General features: G+C 38.4%; 1 protein-coding gene across 2 annotated transcripts; it reads right to left on the bottom strand.

The window, feature by feature from the left end:
• Positions 1–3902: 3902 nt before the first annotated feature.
• LOC131136974 (sentrin-specific protease 1-like) lies at positions 3903–11052 on the bottom strand. 2 transcript variants are annotated; one of them, XM_058084374.1, is made up of 18 exons: positions 10445–11052; positions 10276–10322; positions 10002–10159; positions 9645–9720; positions 9397–9550; positions 9185–9329; positions 8983–9101; positions 8592–8878; positions 8437–8500; positions 8239–8277; positions 8077–8161; positions 7869–8003; positions 7615–7746; positions 6716–6919; positions 6557–6636; positions 6392–6476; positions 4689–4784; positions 3903–4623 (listed from the first exon to the last, which is right to left on the bottom strand). In XM_058084374.1, exons 1-18 carry the CDS (start codon positions 10582–10584, stop codon positions 4561–4563), a joined length of 2109 nt encoding a protein of 702 aa, XP_057940357.1. In that variant the 5' UTR covers positions 10585–11052; the 3' UTR covers positions 3903–4560. The 2 variants fall into 2 exon arrangements, with proteins under 2 accessions (XP_057940357.1, XP_057940356.1); XM_058084373.1 differs by having other exon boundaries at positions 3904–4623; positions 10002–10189.
• Between the last annotated feature and the right edge of the window lie 542 nt (positions 11053–11594).

Raw genomic sequence — 11594 nt, 5'->3', positions numbered from 1 at the left:
GGGTCAAATTGACCCGTAACATAATACAAGGTTAACTAGCATGATTTGTTAACAAATCATGCTAGCATAACTAGCATGATTTGTTATCATGCTAGCATAACTAGCATAACAAATGCTAATGCTAGCATAACAAATCATGCTAGCATAACTAGCATGATTTGTTATCATGCTAGCATAACTAGCATAACAAATGCTAATGCTAGCATAACAAATCATGCTAGCATAACTAGCATGATTTGTTATCATGCTAGCATAACTAGCATAACAAATGCTAATGCTAGCATAACAAATCATGCTAGCATAACTAGCATGATGCTAGCATAACTAGCATGATTTGTTATCATGCTAGCATAACTAGCATGATTTGTTATCATGCTAGCATAACTACCATAACAAATGCTAATGCTAGCATAACAAATCATGCTAGCATAACTAGCATGATTTGTTATCATGCTAGCATAACTAGCATAACAAATGCTAATGCTAGCATAACAAATCATGCTAGCATAACTAGCATGATTTGTTATCATGCTAGCATAACTAGCATAACAAATGCTAATGCTAGCATAACAAATCATGCTAGCATAACTAGCATGATGCTAGCATAACTAGCATGATTTGTTATCATGCTAGCATAACTAGCATGATTTGTTAACAAATCATGCTAGTTAACCTTGTATTATGTTACGGGTCAATTTGACCCGTTTCAGTTTTTGTATTCATGACCCTAGATGAGGAAAAGTCACAAAATTTCATGAAGAAAAAGAAAGGATAACCAGTACTTTGGTCAACACAAAAACTGAAACAGGTCAAACTGACCCGTAACATAATACAAGGGTTAAAGGGGACCTAATATGCTCATTTTTCAACCCTTGGTATTGCGTTGTGGACTCCTGTAGAGCAGCTACACACAATAACGAATCTGTTTTCATTTATTCCACACATGTTCCGCCTCTGGGCATGCTCGCCCAAAGCCCACAGTGCTTCCTAACTATGAACCATATAAGGAAGTCCGTCCCTTTGTGACATCACAAAGGGACAGTTTAACCCAGGGGTGGGCAAACTTTTTGACTCATGGGCCGCGTTGAGTTAACAAAATTGTGCGGGGGGCCAGAACATATATTTAACACACAAACACACAAAATTTTACACTTATAATTGTAACAGTCCGCCTTGAATTATTAGTCTAATTTTATTTTATAAAAGTGTCATACTATCAGCTATATGTTCTCATTTCCCTCAAATGACAAAATTTAATTTAATTTAATTTTTTTTTTACTGAATAAGACATCATGTTAAAAGTTGTTTAAAACTCTGAAAGTAACTGGCGGGCCGGATTCAAATGCTTGGTGGGCCGCATGTGGCCCCCGGGCCGTAGTTTGCCCACCCCTGGTTTAACCACACCCTTTCAATTTTTTTTTTTTCATTTTGAGCCATCCCGAACTTCTTTAAGGGCTCACTTCCATACAAGCAAACCTCATTATGTGAAACCTTGGCATGGTCTAACACGAAAATATAACATTCTAAGTACATTTATAGGTCATAAAAGTAATAATAGCATAATATGTCCCCTTTAAGTGTAAAAAGCATCGTTCTGATCTGTTATACAGAAAATAGTTTATACCGTGTCAATACTTTGCTTCTGCTTTTTGTTTTTGTGTTCTTTTTGAATTATTTAAATGTTTTTTATTTGGTTCATTTATGAGGTTTTTCAGATTGATGCTATTTTTTAAAGAAACCTTGATTTTATTTTTGATAGCGTGTTGTGATAGTGATAAATAGATCAGTTTTTTTTTTGTATGTATGTATGTTTGCATACTTTGTTTTTCTCGTCACTTCCTGTGTTCATTCATTGTGCAAAAGGCTTTAATGCAGGGTGGGCAAACTTTTTGACTCGCGGGCCGCATTGATATGACAAAATTTACGGGGGGGGGGGGGCAGACTATATATTTTACACGTAACAGTCCACCTGGTATTATTGTATCTGTAAAATTGTCATGCAATCTGCTATTATTATTTATTATTTTATATTTATATTTAAATATTTTAAAAATAATAAAATATTATAATAATTACAATAAAATTAAAATAATAATTATTATATTAATATTATGTAAAATATGCAAATATAGCAATAATATTATATATAATTAATATAATAATTAGCATTAATATAATAATTATAATAATTATTATAATTATAATAATTATTATAATTATTATAATTATTATAATTATTATAATTATTATAATTATTATAATTATTATAATTATTATAATTATTATATTAATGCTAATTATTATATTAATTATATATAATATTGTGTATAATATACACAAGCACATAATAATAATTATAATAATAATAATTATTATTATTATTATTATTATTATTATTATTATTATTATAATTATAATAATTATTATAATTATAATAAAACAAAATTATAATAATTATTATAATTATTATAATTATATATAATATATATATAATAAATATATAATTATTATAATTATAATTATTATAATTATAATTATTATAATTATAATAATTATAATAATAAAAATTATAATAATTATTATAATTATTATAATTATTATAATTATTATAATTATTATAATTATTATAATTATTATAATTATTATAATTATTATAATTATTATCTAATAATAATAATAATTATTATTATTATTATAATAATTATTATTATGTGCTTGTGTCCCTTTTTTCAGGAGCACTTTGTAAACAACAGACCATGTCAAACAACGAAATTGATAAAACCATCAAAAGGTTGACTCAGGCCATGATGCCAGGTTGTATGTTGACTTTAAATGAAATACTTTGGAAAGATCGGGCGGGCCGTATTCAAACACTTGGCGTGCCGGATGTGGCCCCCGGGCCGTAGTTTGCCCACCCCTGCTTTAATGTGTTTTTTTTTTTTCTGTTCTGTCTGTTCAAAACGTCAAGAACATAAGTCTGGATTAAGGTTTAGATGCTCAAAAACACACTTACCTCATCCTGGCAGATTTGGATGACTCTAACAGCCTTGGAGGCAATAAGCGGTTTTGCTAGGCTGTTCACAGCTGGTACTGTGTCCGTATCCTTCACATCGTCCGTCCAAAGTTTGCTAATCACGTCAAAGGTTTTGCGATCTATGCAATTAATTTATTAATCCTGACAAATGCAATAGTGCAGATATGTACACCTCAAAAAAAAAAATAATGACCTCACAGCGAGCCTAGAGTGACGGCATTGAGCTTGTGCTGTGTGAAAAGGGACCTTGTTGTGTTATGTGATTGTTTTGATTGTAGAAAAGCTAAGCTAGGACATGTGCTCGTTGTACGCAGCCACACTCGGCTCATCATTTTGTATTTTGAGTCACATGATGCATCGTCTCCATGCGCTATTGGAAGTCTTGTGTTCGTGATGTCGGCTTTTCTTTGACGTTTTCAGGAAAATGGCCTTCACAGCAATGCCTTAGATTTGGCTGGAAGGATAGAAGACAGGAAGTGATTGGCTACAGGTAGAGATAACGATATGTACCGCCAGGTGTACGCAGTTGTCGCTCTATTCTTTTGCTGATGCTGCGTGGTGGTGGAGTGGGACGGATGAATTATTGCTGCACATTTTTGGATGCATCAGCTTTTCACGACTTTTGTCAAATATGGCGGCGGTTGTTGTGTGCGTCTATCATCTCAGTTCATGATTGTGTATCTGTGCCATGATGCAGCTCATCACCCCCCCCCCCACAACAGCTATTAACTTTGATGAACTTTTTTTTTTTTTTTAAATAAATGTGTGCCTCCACCAAGGGGGTTTGTTTTCACCTGCGTGTTGATGTGCTTTTTAACATGCAACAGAAGAACAAGAACAATAAATGAAAATTTATTTCTAAAACAGACTTCAATCTACATAAAAATAGGAAGTACATAAAGTATAATACAATGTTCCAATAGTATATACAAAGTTGAAAATATTGTGAATATAGCCAAAAAATTGCTGAAGATTCCTGTACGTAAAATAGACTTTGAACATTAACAAGTCTGTCACTTCCACTCGAATCCACTCCCACTCTGCATGGCAATGTCACAATTTCAAACACTTTAGTCCATTTTAATCCAATTACAAAAATAATGCATTTTTAAGTTTTAATTGTGCATATTAGAAGATAAAACAATGTACAAGTCATTTGGCCCCGAAAAACAAAGGTGCCATGAAGAGTCTACTGACGTGGGCGTTGCCCATTTTGCCACCCGGGAGTATTCAACATTACCTGGGGTGCCAACACGAGTCTCCCATGAAGATATGGTGAAAGAAAACGACTTTCCTGACAAATCCTGCAGTGTTTGAGGTATGCTCCGTAGACCGTAGATCCAAAAATGACGAATCCAAAGTGGGGCAGGGGACCGGAGTGGGTGGGGAAGTGCTCGGAGCTCCAGCAACATCCTGCAGGCGAATGTTCACCAAGACTGGTCGACTGGCAGCGTCAGTCCCTGATGTGATGAGCTGGTGTTGCGAGGCCGTTGCAAAGCTAGGAAGTGTTTCTTGGGGCAGCCCTTTCATAGCAGCTTACGGTTCACTAACTCCCAAACCATCCTTCTTCGGAAATACGGCATTTGTTTCTGCAGAAAGGATAAAACTGAGTAACTCGGGAGCCAATCGGATGATAACTCAGCAGACGAAATACCTGTGTGAACGTGATTGGCGTATCTTTGGTGATGTAATCTGCATATTTGCATGTGAACATTCCACAGTCGCTCCCATTCATCTGTTGTGGGATTTCCTGGAAAAAAGGATGGACACAAATGTCGGTAGCCGAGAGTCAGTGATCCAATTTGCCACAGATTTAAAACCTTTAAGAGAGAACAGTGTACACAGTACATAGTAATAGTTCTGTCAAGCCAACAAGCGACTACAACTCTACAGCGACACCTGGTGGCCAAACAAACATACTGCACTTGGAAGCCAGCATAAGACTGTTTTCCTCTGAATAAGCAAGCTGAATGAGCAGGGGTCTCAAACACGTGGCCCGCAGGACACTAGTTTGAGGCCCCCGCCTTGATATGAAAGTTTAATGTTATGATATGGATGCTGTATGGTATCATGTACCCAGAAAAAATTATTACTTTTGATTCATGTTCATGTTAAAGGTTAAATAACTGTTAATAGTTATCCTCCCTATCCGTGTGGAAGTGGTAAGTTTTTGGCTATTTAAGTTTAAAGGAAATAACTTGAAGGCTACCGTTGAGGTCGCTAGCTCTCTAGTTTGCGAGTTAGCATGTGTCTCAAACACACGGCCCACGGGCCAAATGTGGCCGGCAGGACACTACTTTGAGGCCCCCGCCTTGATATGAAAGTTTAATGTCAGTGCGGCCCGCGCAAAGTTTGATATGGATGCTGTATGGTATCATGTACCCAGAAAAAATGATTACGTTTGATTCATGTTCATGTTAAAGGTTAAATAACTGTTAATAGTTATCCTCCCTATCCGTGTGGAAGTGGTAAGTTTTTGGCTATTTAAGTTGAAAGGAAATAACTTGAAGGCTACCGTTGAGGTCGCTAGCTCTCTAGTTTGCGAGTTAGCATGTGTCTCAAACACACGGCCCACGGGCCAAATGTGGCCGACAGGACACTACTTTGAGGCCCCCGCCTTGATATGAAAGTTTAATGTCAGTGCGGCCCGCGCAAGTTTGATATGGATGCTGTATGGTATCATGTACCCAGAAAAAATTATTACGTTTGATTCATGTTCATGTTAAAGGTTAGATAACTGTTAATAGTTATCCTCCCTATCCGTGTGGAAGTGGTAAGTTTTTGGCTATTTAAGTTGAAAGGAAATAACTTGAAGGCTACCGTTTAGGTCGCTAGCTCTCTAGTTTGCGAGTTAGCATGTGTCTCGAGACGCTGCAGTTGCGCAATATGTTGTAAATAAAAAGAGTATAAATGTGACTATAGTTGTGTTTTGTCATGTCTACAGGGCTCTAATAATGCTTTGTTCATTTTAATATGAAAAAAATCATTTGTCTACCCACCAACTATATGTGCTTTCTTAAGTTTTTATTATTATTATATTTATTTATTTATTACTGATTGATTGATTTTCTTTATTCTTGATCTTATTTTGTGTAGAAAAATAAAAATGAAGATATTTGAGAACAGTGGAATGTTTTACCAGAGCTTTTCTTGTAGAAAAATCGGAACCAAAGCAAAGTTTATTAATTTTTCTGTTTTTAATAAATTCGTTTTTTTGTTTTTTTTTGTAAAACCTGATGCGGCCCAGCCTCGCCCAGACCCTAGCTCCAGTGGCCCCCAGGTAAATTGAGTTTGAGACCCCTGAACTAGAGGACTAGTCCCTAGGGCATTCCTAGTCTCCCCATACGTGGAACTTACATTGCGCTTTTTGCTGTATAGCACCCATCCTGTGGGGTCCAGTTCTTTCCCCTTTTTGTCCTTGCTTTCCTGCTGCAGGTATTCACTGGAGACGACACACCGGGGTTAGTCTTTACAGTTCAGCGACATGAAACCTGGATTCTTTTTCAAATCAATGAAACTCACAACAACAGTTTGCACGCTTCATCGTTGTTTCCTCCCATGGAATCGAAATAGGTAACAGCCTTTTTGCGGAAATCTACCACCTGAGAAAAAAAGGACTTTGATCATCTGAGCTTGGTGGAGAACACGGCCAAGGGTTGGCACCGTTTTAGTAGAACTTACAGAGAGGCACCAATGCATCCTCAGGTGGACAGGAACCAGGAGGATGTCTTTGGAGAAAATGTCCATCTTTTTGGTCCAGCGGCAGACGGCGGAGTAGCCGCTGCTGCGTAGCTTGGGATAGAAGAACGTGCTGAATGTGTTGACAGAGGGCATCTTGGGGTTCTTGCTGCGCTCCACCAGCAGATTCATGTAGAAGTTGATCACCTTCAAAGAGGGAGGAATTGGAGGTACTTTTAAAAAGTTTTTTTCACCACCTTAAAGGGGACCGATGATGCTTTTTCCGCTTATCGGACCTATTTCAAGGAATAAAGACATGCTTATGTCTTAAAAATGTTTACCTAAAAAAAATACTATTGAAAGTAAAGTATTGTGAGTTGCTGCCGACATATTAAAAAGAAAAAAGGATACTTTATTTAATATCTTGGTCCTTGGTGTTTTTGGTATTAGCTGATTTTAGCATAGCAAGATGTTTTTCTATATTTATTCCAAAGAGAACGGTGGACTATTTTAATAAAAACAACTTTGGATTTGACTCACTTTGTGGGAAAAATATGGGGCTACATATTGTATATCGTTATTTAGGGTTGGGCATTGTTTGAATTTGAACAATTCCAGTTCTATACTTAATGGTTCTCGATTGCGATTCGTTTAAGAGAAGGGTCATTAAAGGTTGCATGTTGCAATCAGAATTCTTTTCGGATCAAATGCCTGAACTTCTCCATGAATTGCTTAATTATAAGAATTAGAATTTTAAAAATTAACATTACTATGAATTTCAACCAGTATATAAATGGCATACCATTTGCGGCCAACAATAAGCTGTTTTGGTCACTAATGAGAAAACAGACAAAAAAATCAGTGGCTATAACTTCCACAAAGGGGCATCAGTTTGTGCTCACCTCATCATTTAGCCAGTTGAGGCCACTAAGAGTCTGCAGGTCTTTGCGGGTCAGGCTAAGACCAAATCCCTCGCTGAATACTTCATCAGGACTCCCGCGTCTTAACACCTTGTCCACCTGAGCCTCCATTTCCTTAGACGGACACAAAAAGGGTAAATGTCAAGTATAACAAGTATATACACTTCTATTACTACAACACATTAAATTCAAATATTTTAACTTTACACCAAATGTCTAATTATGAGTAATCACACCTTTGAGAGTTCTGGGAATTCCGGTTTATCTTCCAAAGGCTCTTGTATAACTAATGTCAAAGGAATTTCCATCTCCAAAGGGACTCGAACATGGACCTCCACATCTGTGCTTCGGTGCCCCACTTCAGACAGGCGCTACAAACGCAAAAGAACAGAGGTCGGTAGAAGCCAAAGCGATGAGCACACAGCGAGTGAAGGTGAGGTCCACCTGTCGCAGCAGCTGGGCAGCCAAAGCCTCCTGCTCTTCGATCAGTCTTCGTCTTTCTCTTGCCCGAGAATCATACATACTCGTCCTGAGGTCACATGAATACATTTTTATGAATGTATGGGCCTCAAGAAGTGAATAAATGATACCAAGTTGTGTACTTACAGCTCTTTAATCCACAACTCGGCTTGGAAGCATGGCATGCTGTGATAAAACGATACACGGAACTTTAAGTATATTTAAATAATTGTAGTTACATGTGTAGTCACACAATACACTATAAAATTTGACATAAAATGCTTGTTTACACATACTAAAGTTATTCATATACATCATATTTTGAAGCCAGAAAACAAATCTAACCTTGAGCCGTCTTGCTTCTTCCCCTTCTGTTCATTTACAATAATAACAGAGTCGCCATCATGAGCTAGAAGACAAATGCAAAAACACATTTGCAATTATTCAACAATTCATCACAAAGTATACTTTAAAAAAAAAAAAGTGTGTGAGGAACTTACCTGATGACCGAGTGTCCTGAGAGGAGTTGTTCTCCACCGCGGATGGGGAAGGAGCCGACACGAAGGGAGCCGGTTTAATGGCGCTGAGGTCCGGGTCCCGAGACCAGGTTGGTTTCCCCGGTTTGCAGGTGATCCCCTCTGGGCTGGGAAGGTTGCTGGAGCTCTGGCTTGAAATCCCCCTGGAGCTGGGAGGACTGCTTGGTCCTTCTGAAGTATCCCCTGCCGCTGAACCAGCAGGGGAGGAGGAAAACTGTAGCAGTCTGCGGCTGGTGCTCAGAAAGCTGGTGCTGGTAAGAATGTCAACAAGATGGTATTATTAAAACATAAACAACAGTTCATACATTTGACAGGAAACAACACACATTGGTAACACATATAAATGTATACGTACAAATCTCGGTGTGACCTCACAATGGAATGCGAGCGGCCGTTGTGCAAACACGACGACTGACCGCCTGAGACCACGTTCAAAAGCTGCCTGTAGACCTCCTTCTCCTCTAAACAAACAGACTGCACGCATGTAATTAGCCATGAGTTATCAAAGAAAAAACAATAAATAATGAAGATGCTATGATAGTGTGCTAACGTCTTACCTCTTGTGCTGTGCAGCATGGCTTGGTGTGATGCACGTGACCCGATGACGTTCTGTGCGACGGGCCTTGAACTACTTTGATTGGAAAGGTCTTCTCGTACATGCTGCTGCTGGAGGTGCTTGTTGTAGATACCCCGCTTAGCACACTATACAACCAAAACGTAATGAAAGTACACAGCAAAAGGACTTGAGTACTTGAAATGTTTCTATTACCTTGGTGTGGCGTACGTTCTGAAGTTTATGGGCCGGCCAAGCCGCGCAGAGGGGTGACATTTTGACGTGATCGACGATGGCAAGCTGCATGGATGCCCGTTTATTTTTGGAACTTCGCGATGCATAGGACTGATGTGAACTTGCCGTCTGCAAACTTTAAAATACACAAAGAGATTTTTCAATAGAAAACATTTCTAGAAGTTGCATGAATAATGTGATCACAATATTTTTTTTTAAAATTAACTCACCTGATTTAGAGGCTTTCCACTCCAATGTTGTCGAAGGAGCTGCAAAAGTCTGATCCAATGAGTTTCTTTTGGAGCTCTTCGGAAAATAAAATACGCACAATGTCAGAATAAACAACTCTGATGTGTATGAGCCTGAAAATTATTCACTTCCTTCAATCTCAACCTGTGGAATGAGTACTACTGATGCTAGGCTATATTTTAAATATATTAAATCATGCAAATATGTTAAAAGTTTCAGAATATTAATTAATTTATACAATATTACACTTACCACATAAGCCACCTATTTTAAGCTAAACTGTGTATTTTTGAGGTAATAGTTGGTGTAACAAGTTTAAAAACTGTTGCTCTACTTACATGCATCGGTGTCCATCTTGCAGCTGATGTTGAGGGCTGTGGCTGAGGTTGTTCAAGTGGAGGCCCAGAGGAGGTAGGTAGTACATTTCTGAAGGTAGGGCTCACACTGTTCTTCATCCATGTCGCCACACCAAAGCTTCGATTCTTCACCCCTTCTGCTGTAATCAGGACAGTGTCAATAAGCCCTCCTGAAGAGAGACAGGACAGTAAGTACACATGTAAACATGTCATATTAAATGAGCCATGATGGATAATAGGGCGATATTGAAGTTACCCATTCGAGATTTCTTTATTGCTAATCCATCTTGTCCGTCTTCCAAACTTAAAAAGAAAATTGACACAATTGGTCAAAATACAACTCACATAAAAGGCAGTTGAATGAATTTCCCAAGTACAATGACACATTAAATGACTTCAAGTTTCCTAAAATGTGTGACTGTTACCATTCAAGTTGCCTTTTCCTTCTGTTCCTGACGTGCTCCTCCCCGGGTGGTCGGTCTGCAAGAGATGGCTCTGCAGCTGGAACACCATTGCGAAGATTGGCTACGCCTGACTCTAGCCATTCATAGAGTTTATTCAGCATGGTTTGAAAGTGCGCTAATAAACGCCGCTGGTTCGCAAATCTATCGCTACAAGTGTGTGCCGTCTAGCGGTCTTGGGAGCCGACACCAATTAAGCTAACGCGAGTCATTCGAGCGGGGCGCATTAAACTGGGTTAATTTCAAACGGTTTCCCACCCCCCGCTGGCTAGTTACCGGAGAATTAGCGAGCCTGCCTACACACGATGCTAACTGCCTTGCTAGCCAACGTTGTTAGCGGCGTGGCTAATTTAAAGAAGTATGTTTAGATTACAACGGGGATTCGTTAAGTCGCAACCAATGCAATCGGAAAAACGGCTACCACGTTGCGCCCAACACCCGCGCGTTTACATGTCGTAAACGACACTTTAAACGGTCAAAAAAACTCGTTGTAGAGCAGTATCTCCCGCTTCTTCCTCATTCAAAACCACAACATGGCTGAAACCCGACGCTCCACCATTGAAGGATTTGATTGGACGGCTGGGCCACTCGAGAACTAGTATGGCGAGATATTACTGGTTGGTTGCCGTCACAGCTGCCGGCGTTGGTCCCGAAAAAAATATTTAATCACTACAAAAACACACATTAATTATAAACGATTATCTGCAATATTTCTGTGGAGAATCATTTAATTATCTTATTTGTTAAGGAGCAGCTTTGATATAGAGCTTACTCAAACAGTCATTAGGCATATGTACCCCCCCGCCCCCCCACGTTATTAAATACAAAACAATCATCTGACGTAGCAGAAGGTAGCATCACAAGGTTTGGAAAAAAATATGTTCTTTATTTTCTCAAGCTGCAGCACCTCCCCTTAAGTCTTCTGGTGCCTTTTAATGGAGGCCTGCCTCACATTTTGGACTTGCATTGGAATACAGTGAGTACAGTTAACTATACAAAATTACAAAAGTAATCAATACAATAGACAAATGTGTATACAATGCAACAATGTGCATGCAGAGTGAGTGTTCACTCTTCTCTCGACTGCATCAACTTTGTCTATACGTATATTTCA

The sequence above is a fragment of the Doryrhamphus excisus genome, chromosome 10, assembly GCF_030265055.1.
Source record: "Doryrhamphus excisus isolate RoL2022-K1 chromosome 10, RoL_Dexc_1.0, whole genome shotgun sequence".
Lineage (NCBI taxonomy): Eukaryota > Metazoa > Chordata > Actinopteri > Syngnathiformes > Syngnathidae > Doryrhamphus > Doryrhamphus excisus.
Note: the sequence above shows the minus strand (reverse complement) of the source record. Positions and strands in the feature narration are given on the sequence as shown.